Source organism: Pseudophryne corroboree, chromosome 3 (assembly GCF_028390025.1).
Source record: "Pseudophryne corroboree isolate aPseCor3 chromosome 3, aPseCor3.hap2, whole genome shotgun sequence".
Classification (NCBI taxonomy): Eukaryota; Metazoa; Chordata; class Amphibia; order Anura; family Myobatrachidae; genus Pseudophryne; species Pseudophryne corroboree.
In genome coordinates, this window is record NC_086446.1 from 347,798,699 (window position 1) to 347,823,872 (window position 25,174).

Consider the following 25,174-nt stretch of genomic DNA (forward strand, 5'->3'; position numbering starts at 1 on the left):
CTGATTGCCGAACCTGCGACCTTCTAGTAGGTGAGCACTGTTCAGCCACCACAGAAGAGATACCCTGGTCCTGGGAGACAGTGTGATCTTTTGATGCCATTGTAGATGGGACCCGGACCACTTGTCCAAAAGGTCCCATTGAAAGGTCCTCGCATGGAACCTGCCGAAAGGGATGGCCTCGTAGGAAGCCACCATCTTCCCCAGGACCCGCGTGCAATGATGCACTGAAACCTTTTTTGGTTTTAATAGGTTCCTGACCATGGCTATGAGTTCCTGAACCTTTTCGTTCGGAAGAAAAACCTTTTTCTGGTCTGTGTCTAGAATCAGCCCCAAAAAGGTCAGACACGTTGTAGGGACTAGCTGGGACTTCGGTATATTGAGAATCCAGCCGTGTAACTGCAACGTCTTCATGGACAGAGACACACTGTCCAGCAACCTCTCCCGAGATCTCGCCTTTATGAGGAGATCGTCCAAGTATGGGATAATTGTGACCCCCTGCCTGCGCAGGAGCACCATCATTTCCGCCATTACCTTGGTGAAAATTCTCGGGGCCGTGGAAAGCCCAAATGGCAACGTCTGAAATTGGTAGTGACAGTCCTGCACTGCAAATCTCAGGAACGCCTGATGCGGGGGGAATATCGGAACATTAAGGTAAGCATCCTTTATGTCCAGGGACACCATCCAATACCCCCATCCTCCAGGCTGGCGATGACCGCCCTGAGTGATTCCATTTTGAACTTGAACCTCTTCAAGTACAGGTTCAGAGATTTCAGGTTTAAAATGGGTCTGACCGAACCGTCCGGTTTCGGGACCACAAACAGGGTTGAGTAATATCCCTCTCCTTGCTGGAGATGAGGAACTGTGACAATCACCTGTTGAGTATACAATTTTTGGATTGCTGTCAACACTAGCTCCCTCTCTGATGGGGAAGCTGGCAGAGCCGATTTAAAAAATCGTCGAGGAGGCAAGTCTTCGAATTCCAGCCTGTATCCCTGGGAAACAATCTCCAATGCCCAGGGATCCACCTGCGAGTGAACCCAGACGTGGCTGAAAAATCGAAGACGAGCCCCCACCAGATCTGCCTCCCCCCGGAAAGCCCCAGCGTTATGCGGTGGACTTTGCCGATGCGGGGGAGGACTTCTGCTCTTGGGAACTAGCTGTGTGCAGCTTTTTTCCCCTGCCTTTCCCTATGGCAACAAAGGATGATCCACGTACCTTCTTGTTTTTATTGGAACGAAAGGACTGCATTTGATAATGAGGTGCCTTTTTTGTATGTTGCGGGGGGACATAAGGTAAGAAATTTGACTTACCAGCCGTAGCCGTAGAGACAAGATCCGAGAGGCCGTCTCCAAACAACTCCACCCCCTTTGTGGAAAAGGATACGCCATGAGAATCCTTTTGGGAACTTGTGGTCTCCTATCCGGAGATTCCCAAGCCTTTTCGCACAAGTCACTTAATTCAAATGAGGATGGGAAAGTGACTTCAGGCTTTTTCCCTTTATACATGTGTACCCTTGTGTCAGGGACAGGAGGTTCCTCAGTAATATGCAAAACCTCTTTAATGGCCATAATCATGTGCCGTATACCCTTAGCCACCTTTGGCTGTAATTTTGCATCTTCCTAGTCGACACTAGAGTCAGTATCTGTGTCGGTATCTGTGTCATCGATCTGGGATATGGTGCGCTTCTGAGACCCCGAAGGACCTGGCGCCCCAGGGACAGGCATGGGACTGGCTACCTGACTGATCCCTAGCTTCTGCTTTGTCTAATCTTTTATGCAATAGATTGACATTTGCATTCAAGACATTCAGCATATCCACCCATTCCGGTGTCGGCGTTGCCGACGGCGACCTGACATTCAAGCACTCCCCCTCCACAATAAGCGAGCCTTCCTCGTCAAACATGTCGACACACGCGTACCGACACACTTCTCACACACACACACACACACACACACACACACACACACACACACAGGGAACACCTTTCCTGAAGACAGTATCCCTGTCAAGTCCTTTGGAGAGACAGAGAGAGAGAGTAAGCCAGCACACACCCCAGCGCAATAACCCTGGAGACCAACACAAATAGTTTTTCCCCAGCAGCGCTGTATAATATGTAAACCGCCAATTATGTGCCCCCCCTCTCTTTTAAACACCCTTTCACCGTGTGTAAGTAGGGGAGAGTCCGGGGAGCTTCCTCTCAGCAGTGCTGTGGAGAGAAAATGGCGCTGGTGAGTGCTGAGGGAGAAGCCCCGCCCCCTCGGCGGCGGGCTTCTGTCCCACTCAAACTTAGTGAAATATGGCGGGGGCTCTTTTATATACATGTACAGAGCCCACCTGTACATGTATATATTCTTTATGCCATGCAGAGGTGTTATATTGCTGCCCAGGGTGCTCCCCCCTGCGCCCTGCACCCTTACAATGACCGGAGTATGTGAGGTGTATGGGAGCAATGCAGTGCTCGGCGTTACCTCGGTGAAGCTGAAGGCTTCTGCCGCCTGACGACTTCTGTCTTCTGTACTTCTAGCTCTGTGAGGAGAACGTCAGCATGGCTCCGGGGGTAGACGCCCAGTAAGAACCTGCGTTCACCCCCTCTGGAGCTAATGGTGTCCAGTAGCCGAGGAAGCATAGCCTATCTTTGACAAGAAGGTCTGCTCCTCTCTCCTCAGTCCCTCGATGCAGGGAGCCTGTTGCCAGCAGTGCTCCCTGTGAAAAAGTAAAATGTAGAAAGAAAAAATCCAAAAAAAAATGCTTCTAGGCAGAGAACTCTGGAGAGCTCTCTGCAGTGGGCACAGTGTAAAACTGAGGTCTGGAGGAGGGGCACAGAGGGAGGAGCCAGTGCACACCCAGAATCCAAAGCTTTCTTAAAGTGCCCTATCTCCTGCAGAGCCAGTCTATTCCCCATGGTCCTTACGGAGTCCCCAGCATCCTCTAGGACGTTCGAGAAATACAATTTGAGTGGTGGTTCATCTCTCAGGAAGTCTTGCAGTAAGGTGTGCTTTCATAGGAGCAATCAAACAAAAACCACAGACCTACCATGGTAACAAATTAGAACATTAGAGTCCTCCTCTGCCTAATCTAGTAGGAAGCCCTGGGCTTCTTACCTTCAGGGACATGAAGTGCCACTTTTAAATGAGTCTTTTCTTTGCTCTATGGATGTGACAATCCTGTTCATACAGTGTAAACTCTGCAAGTATGCACTTATACTCCTAGGACGACACACTTTCAATGTGTTCCAAAAGGTGAGTAAACACACAAAAACATTCCTGATATTATACAATAAATATTCTGAAAGCAATTATGTAGCAGACAGAACTACAAAATGTCCCAGTTAGGGTACACCACCAGCATTATGACAATTTCTATGAACTGTAGCCACTGATTGATGTTGCAGGGCATTAGAAAACCAGCAAAACTGGTATCAGTGAGTTTTGCGGACTTAAATCACAATGCAGGACAACTTTGCCTCAAAGCAGTGCTCATGAAGAGGTCAGCATAGCACAGATTATTATAGGCCTGATCCTGAGTTGGACACAGCTACAGCTGCAGACGCTTCTTACAATCAACAGACTGTACGTACACAGTGTAAAGCAAGTGCAGACTGCGCAGGCTCCGCACTATGCATGTGCACCTTGATTGAGGAAACTAGAGTGGCTGGTTCACTCCACGTGTGGCCAAATCTGTCAGTGAAGCGGCTGTTTCTAGGAGGAGGTGTATGTATGGAGAAGGGAAGCCTATTTATGACAGATCTTTGCAGCATGGGCTAGGTGTGAGCACCAATACTAATAATGACCATTATGGCTGATGGAAAAATAATGGGCGGTCTGACCATATGCATGAAGCTGTATATAGACTCACATTAGCATAAGGCAGTAAATGTGGCTGCAGTGACCATTCATACGTGTGGCCACTCTGTCTGACTGAGAATCAGGACCTATATGTATAGGGAAACCAACTTGATCAACAGAAACCCTGTAAAAATTGACCAATAAGTTTCTAAAAGCTTCACTGATGGGACATTTTTTGTACGGACACATTTATGTGTTTAAAAAAAAAGGGGGGGGGGGGGGGGGGGGAGGAATCATAGCATATAGAGGATAAATTGGATTTTAGCGCTAAAAATAGGGTCTGACAATCAAATTCATACCCCAGACTATTGGCTTTGCTTGTACACAGACTTCAGATGAACTGTGCAGAAGTACATGTGACTTGAGGTCATAATAGGTTACATTAAAGTAGCGCATAGATAGATCATTGGGCTCGCAGATGTTTGCTAATAAGTCTCCACACTTTGTAGTAATGTGGTATTAATAACTTAATATTAGAAAATAGTATTTTTATGTCAGATAAACAGCTACATTCTGCGAGGTCTGATTCTAAATGGAACTATTCAAAAATGGATGCGTTCCATCAAGATTAGCAGTAGTAAGAGCAATTAGTTGTTTCCATGAACAGCTATTCATGATATCTTCATTTCAGCCCCTTGTAATTATTTTCCTCCCTTTCAGGTGCAACTTTTCTGGCAGTGTTTATAGAGCGTCCTATTCCTACTATAAAGGCTATCTAGGTTGCATGAGTGGATTATGTAGATATGGGAATCCTTTTGCCGAGCATTTTATATCCCTTAATATTGATTGTAAATTATAGAATACAGTATTTGTTCGTTTGTTTTTAGTGCTGATTACTTACTGTATTTTACCATTTATGTTTTAGATCATTTATATTTGCACATGCAATCTGCGCTTCCTAGTCTTTATTAATTTCAGTTGTTATGTAAGGAAGCTTAGGTACCCCTTTCATTGCATGTTTTGGCCTTGCGGCAGGTTTGGTTTTATTTCTAAATATCATTTGTATTATTGTTATCTTTATTCAGTAAATGGTGATTGTTTTGCAGCCTTCTTTATGTTTAAAGCACAAACAATTTATTCTCAGTATTTGAGAAATCTGCTCCAGATAGGTCAGTTTTGAGTTGCATATGTCAGCCTTTGGGATCACAATTTGCATATTATATGTACCAAGAACACTGCATACTTACAGTAAGTCATAAAAGCAGACTAATATTAATTTTCAATTTCTAACATCTGCAGTGCGCTATATAATTACAACAATTAATAATGTCTACTTTTGCTCTTGGATGAAATGCATGGTCTGTTGAAGGGTACAAGACATCTGGCATACCTGAGTGCAGCCTTTGAGGGACAGAAACCGCAGCCCCCCGCAGCCCTTTACCAGAGCCTGGATCCCATCCTTGCTGATCTGATCACACCATGAGATGTTCAGTTGCTCCAGGAGGGGGCAGCCCTCACTGTCATGCACAGAGAATGGGATGTTAATCAGAAACCCTTTCATTTATAAAAAAAAATAAAAAATAAACCCAGTTAGAATAAATACAATTTTCTCACACCCCATTATTTTGCTACTTTTGTCCTCTCTCTTTTCAATCCTTTGCGCATGGTTTAAGGTAATACATCAGCAGGATTGCCCACCCTCTTGTGGTCTCAAGAGGTTGACACTAAACAGAAGAGGTAGTCACAAAAAATTGGAGAAGAGCAGGCATTTCATCCTTTTCAGCTGAGCGTACACTCAAGTGCTCAATAGATCAATTACAGATGGGTTCCTTCTTATTATGGGGTAGCAGTAGGTTATGGCTGCCCGGTGGAGGGTGTAAAGGGGCATAAGGTAAGTTAGGTATAACAGCAAGAGGAACAAATACATAACTTCTTTAAAATTTAGCCATCCTTTAAGCAGTGTTTAAATAGAGTAGGAGTAATAAGGATTAGTGTAAAACATTTTTTTTTTTTTTGTCCAGCACTATGTTCTAGACTTTATTATACAATGTTTTATTCATAGGTCCTTTCCTCTATATGCTATTCTTGGTAGACATGTAGATTATACAGTATGGATTTTTTTTTAGCATTACCCTCACCTGAGAGCCTTGAGGGAAAGGTTGGTAATGGATGTGCATGATGCCAGGTCCAAATGTTTCAATTTACAGCAAAATTTACTGAGACTAGATGAGGTTCTGCAAGAAGAAGATAAACGAGGAGAGAGTCAAGTCATCACCCATCCCAAAAAGGAGTTCCAGAGCATATTTTAAGAAGTTTTCAAAGGTGTGGTACACAACGCCGCCCTAGTCCTGTGCTAACTGTACCCGATCAAAAAATAAGAATTTACTTACCGATAATTCTATTTCTCGGAGTCCGTAGTGGATGCTGGGGTTCCTGAAAGGACCATGGGGAATAGCGGCTCCGCAGGAGACAGGGCACAAAAAGTAAAGCTTTCCGATCAGGTGGTGTGCACTGGCTCCTCCCCCCATGACCCTCCTCCAGACTCCAGTTAGGTACTGTGCCCGGACGAGCGTACACAATAAGGGAGGAATTTTGAATCCCGGGTAAGACTCATACCAGCCACACCAATCACACTGTACAACCTGTGATCTGAACCCAGTTAACAGTATGATAACAGCGGAGCCTCTGAAAAGATGGCTCACAACAACAATAACCCGATTTTGTTAGCAATAACTATGTACAAGTATTGCAGATAATCCGCACTTGGGATGGGCGCCCAGCATCCACTACGGACTCCGAGAAATAGAATTATCGGTAAGTAAATTCTTATTTTCTCTATCGTCCTTGTGGATGCTGGGGTTCCTGAAAGGACCATGGGGATTATACCAAAGCTCCCAAACGGGCGGGAGAGTGCGGATGACTCTGCAGCACCGAATGAGAGAACTCCAGGTCCTCTTTTGCCAGGGTATCAAATTTGTAGAATTTTACAAACGTGTTCTCCCCCGACCACGTAGCTGCTCGGCAAAGTTGTAATGCCGAGACCCCTCGGGCAGCCGCCCAAGATGAGCCCACCTTCCTTGTGGAATGGGCCTTAACAGATTTAGACTGTGGCAGGCCTGCCACAGAATGTGCAAGTTGAATTGTGCTACCAATCCCACGAGCAATCGACTGCTTAGAAGCAGAAGCACCCAGCATTGTTGGGTGCATACAGGATAAACAGCAAGTCAGATTTCCTGACTCCAGCCAACCTGGAAACTATATTTTCAGGGCCCTGATAACATCCAGCAACTTGGAGTCCTCCAAGTCCCTAGTAGCCGCAGGTACCACAATAAGCTGGTTCAGGTGAAACGCTGACACCACCTTAAGGAGAAACTGGGGACGAGTCCGCAGCTTTGCTCTGTCCGAATGGACAATCAGATATGGCTTTGTGAGATAAAGCCGCCAATTCTGACACTCGCCTGGCCGAGGCCAGGACCAACAGCATGGTCATTTTCCATGTGAGATATATCAAATCCACAGATTTGAGTTGTTTAAACCAATGTGATTTTTTAGGAATCCCAAAACTACGTTGAGATCGCCCAGTGCCACTGGAGACATCAAAGGGGCTGTATATGCAGTACTCCCTTAACAACTTCTGGACTTCAGGAACTGAAGCCAATTTCTTTCTGGAAGAAAATCAACAGGCCGAAATTTGAACCTTAATGGACCCAATTTGAGACCCATAGACACTCCTGTTTGCAGGAAATGTAGAAATTAACCTAGTTGAAATTCTTCCGTGGAGCCTTCCTGGACTCACACCCTGGCACATATTTTCACCTAAGTGGTGATAATGTTGTGCGGTCACCTCCTTCCTGGCTCTGACCAGGGTAGGGATGACCTCTTCCGGAATGCCTCTTTCCCTTAGGATCCGGCGTTCACCCGCCTTGGCGTCAACGCAGCTGCGGTAAGTCCCGGAACAGACACGGTTCTTGCCGAATCAAGACCCTTCTTAGTATCTCTTGAAGTTCCGGGAACCAAGTCCTTCTTGGCCAAACCGGAGCCACGAGTATAGTTCTTACTCCTCTCCTTCCTATCATTTTCAATACATTGGGTATGAAAAGCAGAGGATGGAACACATACACCGACTGGTACACCGACGGTGTTACCAGAGCGTCCCAGCTATTGCCTGAGTGTCTCTTGACCGGGCGCTTCAGGTGGGACGCCATCATAACCACCTTTGGTCTTTCCCAACGGTTTACAATCATGTGGAAACTTCCAGATTAAGTTTCCACTTTTCCGGGTGGAATTCATTTATGCTGAGGAAATCTTCCCAGTTGCCCACTCCCGGAATGAACACTGCTGACAGTGTTATCACATGATTTTCCGCCCAGCGAAGAATCCTTGCTGTCATTGCCCTCCTGCTTCTTGTGTCGCCCCGTCTGATAACGTGGGCGACCGCCATGATGATGTCCTACTGGATCAGTACCGGTTGACTTTGAAGCAGGAGTCTTCCTAGGCTCAGAGCATTGTAAATTGCCCTTAGCTCCAGTATATTCATGTGGAGAGAAGTCTCCAGACTTGACCACACTTCCTTGGAAATTTTTTTTTTTTTTTTCCTGTGTGACTACTCCCCAGCCTCTCAGGCTGGTATCCGTGGTCCCCAGAACACAGTCCTGAATGCTGAGTGTGCTGCCCTCTAAAAGATGAGCACTCTGCAGCCCCCACAGAAGAGACACCCTTGTCCTTGGAGACAGGATTATCCGCTGATGCATCTGAAAATGCGATCCGGACCATTCGTCCAGCAAATCCCCTGAGATCTGCCGAATGGAATCGCTTCGTAAGAAGCCACCATTTTTCCCAGGACTCCTGTGCATTGATGCACTGATACTTGGCCTGGTTTTAGGAGGTTTCTGACTAGGTCGAATAACTCCTTGGCTTTTTCCTCCCGGAGGAACACCTTTTTCTGGACTATGCCCAGAATCATTCCTAGGAACAGCAGACGTATCGTCGGAAAACAGCTGCGATTCTTGGAATATTTAGAATCCAGTCGTGCTGTCGTAGAACTACTTTAGATAGTGCTCTTCCGACCTCCAACTGTTCTCTGGAACTTGCCCTTTTCAGGATATCGTCCAAGTAAGGGATAATTTAGATGCCTTTTTTCTTTGAAGAAACATCTTTTCGGCCATTACCTTGGTAAAAGGCCCGGGGTGCCGTGGATAATTCAAACGGCATCGTCTGAAACTGATATTGACAGTTCTGTACCACGAACCAGAGGTACCCTTGTTGAGAAGGGCAAATTTGGACATGGAGGTAATCCTTGATGTCCAGGGACACCATATAGTCCCCTTTTTTCCGGTTCGCTATCACTGCTCTGAGTGACTCCATCTCGATTTGAACCTTTTATGTAAGTGTTCAAAGATTTCAGTTTAGACTATGTCTCACCAAGCCGTCTGGCGTCAGTACCACAATATAGTGTGGAAAAATAATACCCTTTTCCTTGTTGTAGGAGGGGTACTTTGATTATCACCTGCTGGATATACAGCTTGTGAATTGTTTCCAATGCTGCCTCCCTGTCGGAGGGAGCCGTTGGTAAAGCAGACTTCAGAAACCTGCGAGGAGAAGATGTCTCGACTCTCCAATCTGTACCCCTGGGATAATACTTGTACTATCTAGGGGTCAACCTGCGAGTGATCCCACTGCGCGCTGAGACTCTTGAGACTACCCCCCCACCTTGAGTCCGCTTGCATGGCCCCAGCGTCATGCTGAGGACTTGGCAGACGCGGTGGAGGGCTTCTTTTCCTGGGAAGGGGCTGCCTGCTGCAGTCGTCTACTTCCCTTACCTCTATGTCTGGGCAGATATGACTGGCCTTTTGCCTGCATGCCCTCATGGGAAAGGAAGGATTGAGGCTGAAAAGACGGTGTCTTTTTCAGCTGAGATGTAACTTGGGGTAAAAAGGTTGGATTTCCCAGCTGTTGCCGTGGTCCCCAGGTCCGATGGACCGACCCCAACTAACTCCTTCCCTTTATACGGCAATACTTCCATGTGCCGTATGGGATCTGTATCACCTGACCACTGTCGTGTCCATGACATCTTCTGGGTGATATGGACAACGTACTTATCTTGATGCCAGAGAGCAAATATCCCTCTGTGCATCTCACGTACATATATATAGAATGCATCCTATTAAATGCCCTATATGAATAAAATATTTTCAGTCAGGGAATCCGACCAAGCCAACCCAGCACTGCATCTCCAGGCTGATGGCGATCGCTGGTCGCAGTATAACCACCGTATGTGTGTATATACTTTTTAGGATATCTTTCCAGCTTCCTATCAGCTGGCTCCTTGAGGGCGGCCGTATCTGGAGACGGTAACGCCACTTGATAAGCGTGTGAGCGCCTTATCACCCTAAGGGGTGTTTCCCAACGCGCCCTAATTTCTGGCGGGAAAGAGTATAACGCCAATATTTGCTATCGGGGTAACCCCACGCATCATCACACACTTCATTTTATTTTATCTGATTCAGGAAAAACTACAGGTAGTTTTTTCACTCCCACATAATACCCTTTTTTGTGGTACTTGTAGTATCAGAAATATGCAACACCTCCTTCATTGCCCTTAACGTGTGGCCCTAATGAGAAATACGTTTGTTTATTCACCGTCGACACTGGATTCAGTGTCCGTGTCTGTGTCTGTGTCGACCGACTGAGGTAAATGGGCGTTTTTAACGCCCCTGACGGTGTTTCTGAGACGCCTGGACCGGTACTAATAGTTTGTCGGCCGTCTCACGTCGTCAACCGACCTTGCAGCGTGTTGACATTCTCACGTAATTCCCTAAATAAGCCATCCATTCCGGTGTCGACTCCCTAGAGAGTGACATCACCATTACAGGCAATTTCTCCGCCTCCTCACCAACATCGTCCTCATACATGTCGACACACACGTACCGACACACAGCACACACACCGGGAATGCTCTGACAGAGGACAGGACCCACACTAGCCCTTTGGGGAGACAGAGGGAGAGTTTGCCAGCACACACCAAAACGCTATAATTATATAGGGACAACCTTATATAAGTGTTTTCCCTTATAGCATCTTTATATATCTCAATATCGCCAAAATCAGTGCCCCCCCTCTCTGTTTTAACCCTGTTTCTGTAGTGCAGTGCAGGGGAGAGCCTGGGAGCCTTCTCTCCAGGCTTTCTGTGAGAGAAAATGGCGCTGTGTGCTGAGGAGATAGGCCCCGCCCCTTTTTCGGCGGGCTCGTCTCCCGCTATTTAGTGAATCTTGGCAGGGGTTAAATATCTCCATATAGCCTCTGGGGGCTATATGTGAGGTATTTTTCGCCAAAAAAGGTTTTCATTTGCCTCCCAGGGCGCCCCCCTCCCAGCGCCCTGCACCCTCAGTGACTGCCGTGTGAAGTGTGCTGAGAGGAAAATGGCGCACAGCTGCAGTGCTGTGCGCTACCTTTAGAAGACTGCAGGAGTCTTCAGCCGCCGATTCTGGACCTCTTCTTACTTCAGCATCTGCAAGGGGGCCGGCGGCGCGGCTCCGGTGACCATCCAGGCTGTACCTGTGATCGTCCCTCTGGAGCTGATGTCCAGTAGCCAAGAAGCCAATCCATCCTGCACGCAGGTGAGTTCACTCCTTCTCCCCTAAGTCCCTCGTTGCAGTGATCCTGTTGCCAGCAGGACTCACTGTAAAATAAAAAACCTAAGCTAAACTTTCTCTAAGCAGCTCTTTAGGAGAGCCACCTAGATTGCACCCTTCTCGGCCGGGCACAAAAATCTAACTGGAGTCTGGAGGAGGGTCATGGGGGGAGGAGCCAGTGCACACCACCTGATCGGAAAGCTTTACTTTTTGTGCCCTGTCTCCTGCGGAGCCGCTATTCCCCATGGTCCTTTCAGGAACCCCAGCATCCACAAGGACGATAGAGAAATAGGGATATATACAAAATGGGGAGTAGGGCGGAAATTTCTCATTGAGGGCGGGACTGCGGGACTCATTATAGACATGCCTGTGACAAGCAGCCTGGCAGTCAATCAAATTACCTGCCATGCACCAAAAGAGCTCTAAGCCTTTATAATATAATCATTACATTGCAAGATTGTCACTAAGCTCTTTCCCACTCAATGCTCTAAACTCTACTCTGACAGACTAACCAAGCCAGAGCCCTTGCCTAGGTAACTATATATATTTTTAAAGGCGCTCCATGCTTCATTATTAATAAGTTATGATACAGATGTGTCCTCTTGCATTGTTTCTGCAGGAGGTAGCTTGTCGCATCGGTGTCGCAATGATAGCGCGACCTCCCGCAGCGCCTGAACTCCCAGTCATTTTCACGTGTCCAGGAGCGTGCCCCCTACTATCGCTCATAGCTCTGCAGAGTTTTTTAAGAGTAGCGGGTGCATAGCACCCCATTATCCATGTACTTTACTTCCCTCCTGCTCCCTTGTGTGTGTGACAGTAGCGGGAGTAAGTCTCCCTGCTTCCTTTAATGACCTCTGGTCACTCGGTAGTACGGGGTAGCGAACGCCACCCTGCATAGCCCGTGATGTGCAACAAAGTAAGAGGACACATCTGTATATTGCATTACAGAAAGAGAAAAAAAATGTTAAGGAAATAAATGCAGCAATTGTTTTTATTTCAAACAAAACAAAAGGAATTACAGATTTACAGAGATGTTTAATTGCCTGTTAACAACAAATGTCTGGTTTAGAGAATTGTGTATACTTTAATTTTTATTGCCATAATCAAAGCCATACTGGCATCGGCGATGTATCAAAGCTTGGAGAGAGATAAAGCACCAAACAAACAATTCTTAACTACCATGTTACAGGCTAAGTTTGGAAATGACAGTTAGGAGCTGATTGGCTGGTACTTTATTTCTCTCCACAAGCTCTGATACATCTCCCATTGGGACTTTAAAGCAAACTGTGGCATCTAAAGCACAAAAGCCCATGGTTATTTACATGTCTGAAGGGAAAAAATAGGATTTTAATTACCTACCGGTAAGTCCTTTTCTCGTAGTCCATAGGGGATACTGGGAATCAATTTAGTACCATGGGGTACTAAATTTAGTAGAATTTAGGGTATATTGGGAATCAATTTAGTACCATGGGGTATAGACGGGTCCACTAGGAGCTACGGGCACTTTAAGAAATTTATAGTATGTGCTGGCTCCTCCCTCTATGCCCCTCCCACCTGACTCGGTTTAGAAAACATGCACGGAGGAGACGGTCACATTTCTGGAGTTCCTGAAGAGTTTTCTGCATTTATTTTAGCTGTTTGTTATTTTCAGGCAGGACTGGATGGCACTAGCCTGCCTGCTTCGTGGGACCCACCTGACTCAGTCTAGGAAACGGTGCCCGGAGGAAACAGACATACTTTGAGAGAAGGAAACAGATAAGAACAGTGGTGAGATTTCGAACCAGCACACCCTTAACGAGAGGATAGCCATGCTAACCAGAACGTGAAAACAAGTACAGCAACGGCTCAACCAAACAGTTAACAAGTAACTTAGCAGGAAGAATGAAGCACCGGGCGGGTGCCCAGTATCCCCTACGGACTACGAGAAAAGGATTTACTGGTAGGTAATTAAAATCCTATTTTCTCTTACGTCCTAGGAGATACTGGGAATCCATTTAGTACCATGGGGAAGTACCAAAGCTCCCAAACCGGGTGGGAGAGTGCTGAGGTTCCTGCAGAACTGACTGACCAAACTGAAGTTCCTCAGAGGACAAGGTATCAAACTTGTAAAACTTTGCAAACATGTTCGAACCCGACCAAGTAACTGCTCGGCATAGCTGTAATGCAGAGACCCCCCCCCCGGGCAGCCGCCCAGGGGGAACCAACTGACCTAGTAGAGTGGGTCTGAATAGATTTTGGAATCGGCAAACCTGCTGTAGAATAAGCATGTTGGATAGTAAGCCTGATCCATCTTGCAATTGACTGCTTTGAAGCAGGACACCCAATCTTGTTGGCATCATAGAGAACGAACAGTGAATACGATTTCCTAGTATGAGCCGTTCTCTTCACATATATCTTCAAGGCCCGCACCACATCCAAGGACTTAGAAACAGTAGAGGTGTCAGTAACAACCGGAACCACAATCGGCTGGTGATGTGAAATGCCGACACCACCCTTTGGCAGGAATTGCTGACGAGTCCTGAGTTCAGCTCTGTCCTCCTGGAAAATAAAGTAGGGACTCTTGTGCAACAACACCCCCAGTTCTGAGACGCGCCTTGCCAAGGCCAACAGCGTGACGGTTTTCCACGCAAGATATTTTTCTTCCACCTCCAGTAACTGTTCGAACCAGTCCGATTGGAGGAAACGTAGAACCAACTGGAGTTCTCAAGGTGCCGTGGGAGGCACAAAGGGAGGTTGGATACGAAGGACGCCCTTCAAGAATGTCTATACTTCCGGTAGAGAAGCCAATTGTTTCTGAAAGAAAATTGACAAGGCCGAAATCTGAACCTTTAAGGAGCCTAGGCATAGGCCCACATCCACACCCGGCTGCAGGAACAGCAGGAAACGTCCCAGATGAAATTCCACCATAGAATATCGTCTACTTTCACACCAAGAGACATATTTCTTCCAGAAACTATGATAATGTTTCAACGTTACCCCCTTCCTGGCTTGGATCATAGTCGGGATGAGCTCGTCGGGAATCCCTTTCCGGGCTAGAATCAGCCTCTCAACTTCCATGCTGTCAAACGTAGCCATGGTAAGTCTTGATAGATGAACGGGCCCTGTTGCAGAAGATCCTCTCGAAGAGGCAGAGGCCACGTATCTTCGCTTAGCATCTCTAGAAGGTCCGCATACCAGGCCCTTCTCGGCCACTCCGGAGCAATCAGGATTGCATGAACTCTTTCCCTTCTTATTCTTTGAGAACCCTTGGGATCAGAGGAATCAGAGGAAACAAGTATACCAGTTGGTATACCCACGGAGTTGTCAGGGTGTTGACCGCTACAGCCTGTGGGTCCCTCGACCTGGAACAGTACCGTCTAAGCTTCTTGTTGAGATGAGAGGCCATCATGTCGATTTGTGGACAACCCCACCGATGTTAGGCGCTGGAACACCTCCGGTTGGAGGCCCCATTCTCCTGGTTGCAGGTCTTTTCTGCTGAGGAAATCTGCTTCCCAGTTGTCTACTCCCAGAATGAAGATTGCCAACAACGCCACCACCCAGAGGAGAATTCTTGACACCTGACATGGCGGCTCTGCTTTTTGTTTCGCTTTGTCGATTAATGTACGTCACCGCCGTCACATTGTCCAACTGAACTTGAATGGCCTGATTCTGAAGAAGATAAGAGGCCTTCAGAAGGGCATTGTAGACCGCCCTGAGCTCCAGGATGTCTTTGGGAAGTGTGGCTTCCAGACTTGACCATCTTCCTTGGAATTGTACCCCCTGGGTGACCGCTCCCCAACCTCTGAGGCTTGCGTCGATGGTTAACAGAATCCAATTTTGAATCCCGAACCGTCGACCCTTCACCAGGTGAGACTTTGTAACCACCATAGTAGGGAATTCCTGGCCTTCGTCGACAGACGAATCATCTGATGCATGTGTAGATGCGATCCGGACCATTTGTCCAACAGATCCAGCTGCAAGGGCGTTGCATGAAACCTTCTGTACTGAATTGCCTCATAAGAGGACACCATTTTTCCCAGAAGACGGATACACTGATGTACTAAGATTCGGTTTGGCTTCAAGACAGCCCATCATCGACTGGATTACCACTGCCGTTTCCAAGGGGAGGAACACTTTCTGAGACTGTGTCCAGGATCATTCCCAGGAAATGCAGTTTCTGCGTTGGTTCTAGGTGAGATTTTGGCAGGTTCAGAATCCACCCATGATCCAGGAGCAATGTGGTTGTGAGACTAATGTTCACCAACAACTGTTCCCTGGATGCAGCCTTTATCAGAAGATTGTCCAGGTAAGGAATAATGTTCACTCCTTGTTTTCATCATCTCTGCCATCACTTTGGTGAACGCCCTTGGTGCCCTTGAGAGACCAAAAGGCAGGGCCTGAAACGGGTAGTGACAGTCCTGCAGTGCAAACCACAGGTAAGCCTGGTGAGACAGCCAGATCAGAATGTGAAGGTACGCATCCTTGATAGCCAGAGACACAAGGAACTCCCCCTCTTCCAGACCCGAGATCACCGCTCTCAGAGACTCCATTTTGAACTTGAATACCCGTAAGTACGGGTTCAATGACATGAGATTCAGGATCGGTCTGACCGAACCGTCCGGTTTCGGTACAATAAACAAGCTGGAATAGTATCCCCTGTTTTGTACATGAGGTGGAACTGGAACAATGACCTGAGTCAGTAACAGTTTTTGAATAGCTTCTTGTAAGGTTATTTTTGCTTCATGTGAAGCTGGTAAGCCTGATTTGAAGAATCTGTGAGGTGGGAGATCCTGGAACTCCAGCCTGTAGCTCTGGGAAAATAAGAATTTACTTACCGATAATTCTATTTCTCATAGTCCGTAGTGGATGCTGGGACTTCCGTAAGGACCATGGGGAATAGCGGCTCCGCAGGAGACTGGGCACAAAAGTAAAAGCTTTAGACTAGCTGGTGTGCACTGGCTCCTCCCCCTATGACCCTCCTCCAAGCCTCAGTTAGGATACTGTGCCCGGACGAGCGTACATAATAAGGAAGGATTTTGAATCCCGGGTAAGACTCATACCAGCCACACCAATCACACTGTACAACCTGTGATCTGAACCCAGTTAACAGTATGATAAACGTAGGAGCCTCTGAAAAGATGGCTCACAACAATAAACAACCCGATTTTTTTGTAACAATAACTATATACAAGTATTGCAGACAATCCGCACTTGGGATGGGTGCCCAGCATCCACTACGGACTATGAGAAATAGAATTATCGGTAAGTAAATTCTTATTTTCTCTGACGTCCTAGTGGATGCTGGGACTTCCGTAAGGACCATGGGGATTATACCAAAGCTCCCAAACGGGCGGGAGAGTGCGGATGACTCTGCAGCACCGAATGAGAGAACTCCAGGTCCTCCTCAGCCAGGGTATCGAATTTGTAAAATTTTGCAAACGTGTTTGCCCCTGACCAAGTAGCTGCTCGGCAAAGTTGTAAAGTCGAGACCCCTCGGGCAGCCGCCCAAGATGAGCCCACTTTCCTTGTGGAATGGGCTTTAACAGATTTTGGCTGTGGCAGTCCTGCCACAGAATGTGCAAGCTGAATTGTACTACAAATCCAACGAGCAATCGTCTGCTTAGAAGCAGGAGCACCCAGCTTGTTGGGTGCATACAGGATAAACAGCGAGTCAGATTTTCTGACTCCAGCCGTCCTGGAAACATATTTTCAGGGCCCTGACTACGTCCAGCAACTTGGAGTCCTCCAAGTCCCTAGTAGCCGCAGGCACCACAATAGGTTGGTTCATGTGAAACGCTGAAACCACCTTAGGGAGAAATTGAGGACGAGTCCTCAATTCTGCCGTGTCTGAATGAAAAATTAGGTAAGGGCTTTTATATGACAAAGCCGCCAATTCTGAGACACGCCTGGCTGACGCCAGAGCTAACAGCATGACCACCTTCCATGTGAGATATTTTAATTCCACAGTGGTGAGTGGTTCAAACCAATGTGATTTTAGGAACCCTAAAACTACATTGAGATCCCAAGGTGCCACTGGTGGCACAAAAGGAGGCTGTATATGCAGTACCCCCTAGACAAACGTCTGAACTTCAGGCACTGAAGCCAGTTCTTTCTGGAAGAAGATCGACAGGGCCGAAATTTGAACCTTAATGGATCCTAATTTTAGGCCCATAGACAGTCCTGCTTGCAGGAAATGCAGGAAACGACCCAGTTGAAATTCCTCTGTGGGGGCCTTCTTGGCCTCACACCACGCAACATATTTTCGCCAAATGCGGTGATAATGTTTCGCGGTTACATCCTTCCTGGCTTTGATCAGGGTAGGGATGACTTCATCTGGAATGCCTTTTTCCATCAGGATCCGGCGTTCAACCGCCATGCCGTCAAACGCAGCCGCGGTAAGTCTTGGAACAGACAAGGTCCCTGCTGGAGCAGGTCCTTTCTTAGAGGTAGAGGCCACGGGTCCTCCGTGAGCATCTCTTGCAGTTCCGGGTACCAAGTTCTTCTTGGCCAATCCGGAGCCACGAGTATAGTTCTTACTCCTCTCCTTCTTATGATTCTCAGTACTTTGGGTATGAGAGGCAGAGGAGGGAACACATACACCGACTGGTACACCCACGGTGTTACCAGAGCGTCCACCGCTATTGCCTGAGGGTCCCTTGACCTGGCGCAATATCTGTCCAGTTTTTTGTTGAGACGGGACGCCATCATGTCCACCTTTGGTTTTTCCCAACGGTTTACAATCACTTGAAAGACTTCTGGGTGAAGTCCCCACTCCCCCGGGTGGAGGTCGTGTCTGCTGAGGAAGTCTGCTTCCCAGTTGTCCACTCCCGGAATGAACACTGCTGACAGTGCCACCACATGATTTTCCGCCCAGCGAAGAATCCTTGCAGCTTCTGCCATTGCCCTCCTGCTTCTTGTGCCGCCCTGTCTGTTGACGTGGGCGACTGCCGTGATGTTGTCCGATTGGATCAATACCGACTGACCCTGAAGCAGAGGCCTTGCTTGACTTAGGGCATTGTAAATGGCCCTTAGTTCCAGGATATTTATGTGAAGAGACGTTTCCATGCTTGACCACAAGCCCTGGAAATTTCTTCCCTGTGTGACTGCTCCCCAGCCTCTCAGGCTGGCATCGGTGGTCACCAGCATCCAATCCTGAATGCCGAATCTGCGGCCCTCTAGAAGATGAGCACTCTGTAACCACCACAGGAGAGACACCCTTGTCCTTGGAGATAGGGTTATCCGCTGATGCATCTGAAGATGCGATCCGGACCATTTGTCCAGCAGATCCCACTGAAAAGTGCATGGAATCTTCCGAATGGAATCGCTTCGTAAGAAGCCACCATTTTTCCCAGGACTCTCGTGCATTGATGCACTGACACTTGGCCTGGTTTTAGGAGTTTCCTGACTAGCTCGGATAACTCCCTGGCCTTCTCCTCCGGGAGAAACACCTTTTTCTGGACTGTGTCCAGAATCATCCCCAGGAACAGTAGACGTGTTGTTGGAATCAGCTGTGATTTTGGGATATTTAGGATCCACCCGTGCTGACGTAGCACTACCTGAGATAGTGCTACTCCGACCTCTAACTGTTCCCTGGACCTTGCCCTTATCAGGAGATCGTCCAAGTAAGGGATAATTAAGACGCCTTTTCTTCGAAGAAGAATCATCATTTCGGCCATTACCTTGGTAAAGACCCGTGGTGCCGTGGACAATCCAAACGGCAGCGTCTGAAACTGATAATGACAGTTTTGTACCACAAACCTGAGGTACCCTTAGTGAGAAGGGTAGATTGGGACATGGAGATAAGCATCTTTGATGTCTAGAGATACCATATAGTCCCCTTCTTCCAGGTTCGCTATCACTGCTCTGAGTGACTCCATCTTGAATTTGAACCTTTTTATGTAAGTGTTCAAGGATTTTAGATTTAAAATTGGTCTCACCGAGCCGTCCGGCTTCGGTACCACAAACAGCGTGGAATAATACCCCTTTCCCTGTTGTAGGAGGGGTACCTTGATTATCACCTGCTGGGAATACAGCTTGTGAATAGCTTCCACTACCGCCTCCCTGTCGGAGGGAGACGTTGGTAGAGCAGACTTCAGGAACCGGCGAGGGGGAGACGTCTCGAATTCCAATTTGTACCCCTGTGATACTACCTGCAGGATCCAGGGGTCCACTTGCGAGTGAGCCCACTGCGCGCTGAAATTCTTGAGACGGCCCCCCACCATGCCTGAGTCCGCTTGTAGAGCCCCAGCGTCATGCTGAAGACTTGGCAGAAGCGGGGGAGGGCTTCTGCTCCTGGGAAGAGGCTGCCTGGTGCAGTCTTTTTCCCCTTCCTCTGCCCCGGGGCAGAAATGAATGGCCTTTTGCCCGCTTGCCCTTATGGGGACGAAAGGACTGAGTTTGAAAAGACGGTGTCTTTTTCTGCTGAGAGGTGACCTGGGGTAAAAAGGTGGATTTTCCAGCCGTTGCCGTGGCCACCAGGTCCGATAGACCGACCCCAAATAACTCCTCCCCTTTATACGGCAATACTTCCATATGTCGTTTGGAATCCGCATCACCTGACCACTGTCGCGTCCATAACGCTCTTCTGGCAGAAATGGACATCGCACTCACTCTAGATGCCAGGGTGCAAATATCCCTCTGTGCATCTCGCATATATAGTAATGCATCCTTTAAATGCTCTATAGTTAATAATATACTGTCCCTATCCAGGGTATCAATATTTTCAGTCAGGGAATCCGACCAAGCCACTCCAGCGCTGCACATCCAGGCTGAGGCGATTGCTGGTCGCAGTATAACACCAGTATGTGTGTATATACCTTTTAGGATATTTTCCAGCCTTCTATCAGCTGGTTCCTTGAGGGCAGCCGTATCGGGAGACGGTAACGCCACTTGTTTTGATAAGCGTGTGAGCGCCTTATCTACCCTAGGAGGTGTTTCCCAACGTGCCCTAACCTCTGGCGGGAAAGGGTATAGTGCCAATAATTTATTAGAAATCAGCATTTTTTTATCGGGGGAAAACCACACCTCATTTAATTCATCTGATTCAGGAAAAACTACTGGTAGTTTTTTCACACCCCACATAATACCCTTTTTTGTGGTACTTGAAGTGTCAGAAATATTCAATGCCTCCTTCATTGCCGTGATCATGTAACGTGTGGCCCTACTGGACATTACGTTTGTCTCCTCACCGTCGACACTGGATTCAGTATCCGTGTCTGGGTCTGTGTCGACCATCTGAGGTAACGGGCGTTTTAGCGCCCCTGACGGTGTCTGAGACGCCTGAACAGGCACTAATTGATTTGCCGGCTGTCTCATGTCGTCAACAGTTTTTTGCAAAGTGCTGACATTGTCACGTAATTCTTTAAATACGACCATCCAGTCAGGTGTCGACTCCCTAGGGGGTGACATCACTAACACAGGCAATTGCTCTGCTTCCACATCATTTTCCTCCTCATACATGTCGACACAATCGTACCGACACCCAGCACACACACAGGGAATGCTCTGAAAGAGGACAGGACCCCACGAGCCCTTTGGGGAGACAGAGGGAGAGTTTGCCAGCACACACCAGAGCGCTATATATATACAGGGATAACCTTATGTAAGTGTTTCTCCCTTTATAGCTGCTGTTTTATATTAGCTGCCAATAGTGCCCCCCCTCTCTTGTTTTACCCTGATTCTTGTAGCAGGACTGCAGGGGAGAGTCAGGGAGCCGTCCTTCCAGCGGAGCTGTGAAAGAAAATGGCGCTTGTGTGCTGAGGAGAAAGGCTCCGCCCCCTTCACGGCGGCCTTTTCTCCCGCTTTTTTCAGGAAAACTGGCAGGGGTTAAATGCATCCATATAGCCCAGGAGCTATATGTGATGCATTTCTTTAGCCATATAAGGTTTTTATAGTGTTTTATTGCGTCTCAGGGCGCTCCCCCCCAGCGCCATGCACCCTCAGTGACCGGAGTGTGAAGTGTGCTGAGAGCAATGGCGCACAGCTGCAGTGCTGTGCGCTACCTTATCTGAAGACAGGAACGTCTTCTGCCGCCGATTTCTCCGGACCTCTTCGCTCTTCTGGCTCTGTAAGGGGGCCGGCGGCGCGGCTCCGGGACCCATCCAGGCTGAACCTGTGATCGTCCCTCTGGAGCTAATGTCCAGTAGCCAAGAAGCCCAATCCACTCTGCATGCAGGTGAGTTCGCTTCTTCTCCCCTTAGTCCCACGATGCAGTGAGCCTGTTGCCAGCAGGTCTCACTGAAAATAAAAAACCTATTTAAACTTTTACTCTAAGCAGCTCAGGAGAGCTACCTAGCATGCACCCTTCTCGGCCGGGCACAAAAATCTAACTGAGGCTTGGAGGAGGGTCATAGGGGGAGGAGCCAGTGCACACCAGCTAGTCTAAAGCTTTTACTTTTGTGCCCAGTCTCCTGCGGAGCCGCTATTCCCCATGGTCCTTACGGAAGTCCCAGCATCCACTAGGACGTCAGAGAAATAAGGTCTAGGAACCAGGGGTCCTGGCAAGACCTCACCCAGACGTGACTGAAGAATTTTAACTGAGCTCCCACCTGCCTTTCTTCCAGGCATGTGGGCCCCCGTCATGCGGAAGGCTTTGAGGCAACAGAGCTTGAGCTCTGTTCCTGAGCACCAACAGTGGTTGGCTTGCATGATTTCCCTCTAGCACCTCTGCCGGCAGTAGAGGAACTTCTAGCTCTGTCCCAAAACTTTGCAGTCCAAAAGGACTGTAAGTTGGGTCCTGAGTAGGTCTTTCTAGCAGGAGAAGCTGCAGAAGGCAGATAAGTGGATTTACCCACAGTAGCTTTTGAGATCTACTTATCCAGTTCATCGCCAAATAAGGCCTCACCTGAGAATGGCAGGCCTTCCACAACTTTCCTGGAGTCTGAGTCGGCAGTCCACTGACGTAACAATAAACCTCTGCATTCTGACTCTGCCATAGCTGTCATGCGTGCATTTAGCAAACCTATCTTGTATATGTTGCAGAAGTAAAATAATTTCACCTCGAGGTAAGTTGTCAAAACCCTCTATGACATTATCAGACCACTTTGCAATGGGTTTTGCAATCCATCCACATGCTATAGTGGGTCTCTGAGCCACCCCTGCAGCTGTATACAAAGATTTGAGGGTAGTCTCAATCTTACAATCAGCTGTGTCCTTTAGGGAGGCTGCACCAGGAACAGGTAAAACTATTTTACGCGAGAGCCTGGAGACTGATGTATCTACAATTGGTGGATTTTCCCATTTTTTCCTATCCTCAGGGGGAAAGGGAAAAGTTGACAGTAACCGCTTAAGGATCTGGAAAAAAAATTCTGGACCACGGTTGTTCAAACAGGGTATTTAGTTATTTTGACACAGGAAAAGTAGCTGAGGATTTTTTCTGTACATTAAAGTAAGATTCTTCACTTTCCTCAGTCACCTTCTCAGGAATATTGAGGATTTCCCGGATAGCATCTATGAGCGCTTCAACTGCGACAGAGTATCCTCCCCTACCGCTATGTCCACCTCACCTTCTTCCATTTCTGACCCCTCTTGATCAGAGTCAGAATGCAGGATCTGGGCTAAAGTACGTTTTTGTGAACAAACGGCAGAGGACCGAGACGCGGAGTCCTTTTGAAAAAACCCAGTCATAGACTTTAACTATTGCGTCTCTTTCTCATTTCGAGATAATTTAGTAGAGATGGTGGAGATCATCCCCCTAATGGAGTCCATCCATGCTGGCTCTGTTTCCTTTGTCTGAGAAGGGACACTACACTGAGTACACACTAGTGAACCCCTAGGAGAGGAGGAATACTGTGGCTTACATGTAACAAACTCCTTGCTTTCTGACATCCTTGCAGCAGAATGGCATACACACAGGAAATAGTTAACAGCACAATTAACCCACAAAGAGCCCTTCAGGAGAGACAGAAGTGTAGAGAAACCAGCACACGGTGCCCTTATCGCTAAAGTAAGCTTAGCCAGATCGCAGATTAAGGGGGAGATTCAAATGTTTGAAAAGTCGGTTGAATGTCTGTTTTTTCCTGTCTATTAGATATGAAAAAACAGACTCCCAACTGACTTTTCAAACATTTGAATCTCCCCCTAAGTATCCTAATTGGGGACTCGGTACACTATATAACGCTCCCTCCCTGATATAGCCCCCTGGTACCGCTGAGGTAAACTGGAGGCTTTCCGGAGGAGCTGCGCGTCCCTGCAGTCATCGTATGTGATGATGCAGTCTGTAAAATAGCGCCTGTTAGCTGCTGGATCCGCTCATAGTGAAGCCCAGCCACTGCAATTGCGCGCGGTCTTCCCGCTCTTTTTTATACTGGCGGAGGTGATTTTTGTTCCTAAAATGGAGTCAGCCCCCTTTTAAGTCTGTAATGCCAGTCTGGGTACGGTGTACACATAAAGTGTACCGAGACTCAGTGCGCTCCATTAGAAGCCATGCGTCCGCACTGTGTACCAAGTCTGGAGACCCAGCCGCCCCATGAAGAAGCCGTGCGTCTCCGTACCCTCCTGCCGCCATAATGGCCGGCGACTCGCTAGTTGGGAGGCTGGCTTAGTACTCACCACACTTCTTTCCTTTGGCTCTGTTAGGGGTGGCGGTGTGCTACGGGAATGTACGCCTGCTGTGGTGGGGCTTGCGAATAGTTCACTCAGGAGCTATGTCCTGGCAGCGGGGAACGAAACCATTAACCCTTTAGGAGGTTGGGCTGTTACACACCACCCCCCCCCCCCCCCCCCCCCCTAAGTCCCACGAAGCAGGCAGGCTGGTGCCATCCAGTCCTGCCTGAAAATAACAAACAGAGAAAATAAATGCAGAAAACTCTTCAGGAAATCCAGAAACGTGACCAGCTCCTCCGGGCACATTTTCTAAACTGAGTCAGGTGAGAGGGGCATAGAGGGAGGAGAACCAGCACACACTATAAATTTCTTAAAGTGCCTATGGCTCCTAGTGGACCCGTCTATACCCCATGGCACTAAATTGATTCCCAGTATCCCCTAGGATGTAAGAGAAATAATATTCCTAAATCTAATGTCACAGTGAGCACAATTCTTCTCAGTCTCAGGCATGACTCTGTTTGATGGCACCACTACTAAGTCCACAGCAGTACAAGGAAAATGGAGGGCTCTCAGAGGCAGTGCAGGGGGAAGGTGCTGCTATGAGACAGTGATGGAGTTACTGCAGAGGGGAGAAACTGTGGCGGCACAACCTGTTTGCTGCATTACTCACACTGTCGCCATATGGACCCTTTAATAATTCTGCAAGGCCTTTTCCATCAAGAAATTGTATGTATTTTACATGTTTAAACAAGTAGAATTTTATTGCAACCCCTTCAATAAGCGTCATCTCCCATTGCGGCCCAAGTACTATAAAAGTTTGTGCATTCCTAGTACAGCAATAAGCAATTTTATAAGTACTGTACATGGAAAATAAGAATTTACTCACCGGTAATTCTATTTCTCGTAGTCCGTAGTGGATGCTGGGAACTCCGTAAGGACCATGGGGAATAGCGGGCTCCGAAGGAGGCTGGGCACTCTAGAAAGATCTTAGACTACCTGGTGTGCACTGGCTCCTCCCACTATGACCCTCCTCCAAGCCTCAGTTAGGTACTGTGCCCGGACGAGCGTACACAATAAGGAAGGATTTTGAATCCCGGGTAAGACTCATACCAGCCACACCAATCACACCGTACAACTCGTGATATGAAACACAGTTAACAGTATGAAACAATAGAGCCTCTCAACAGATGGCTCAACAATAACCCGATTTAGTTAACCATAACTATGTACAAGTAT

At 47.7% G+C, this 25,174-nt stretch overlaps 1 protein-coding gene across 2 annotated transcripts in view; it reads right to left on the minus strand.

Moving 5' to 3' along the window:
* FBXL20 (F-box and leucine rich repeat protein 20) overlaps window positions 1-25,174 on the minus strand; it is a 156,618-nt gene that overhangs the window by 19,761 nt on the left and 111,683 nt on the right. For both annotated transcript variants that reach the window (XM_063959723.1, XM_063959722.1), the window contains exons 7-8: window positions 5,924-6,019; window positions 5,176-5,302 (exon numbers count right to left, since the gene is read on the minus strand). In XM_063959723.1, the coding sequence (XP_063815793.1) occupies window positions 5,176-5,302; window positions 5,924-6,019 (223 nt within the window). The remainder of the gene's footprint in view (window positions 1-5,175; window positions 5,303-5,923; window positions 6,020-25,174) is intronic.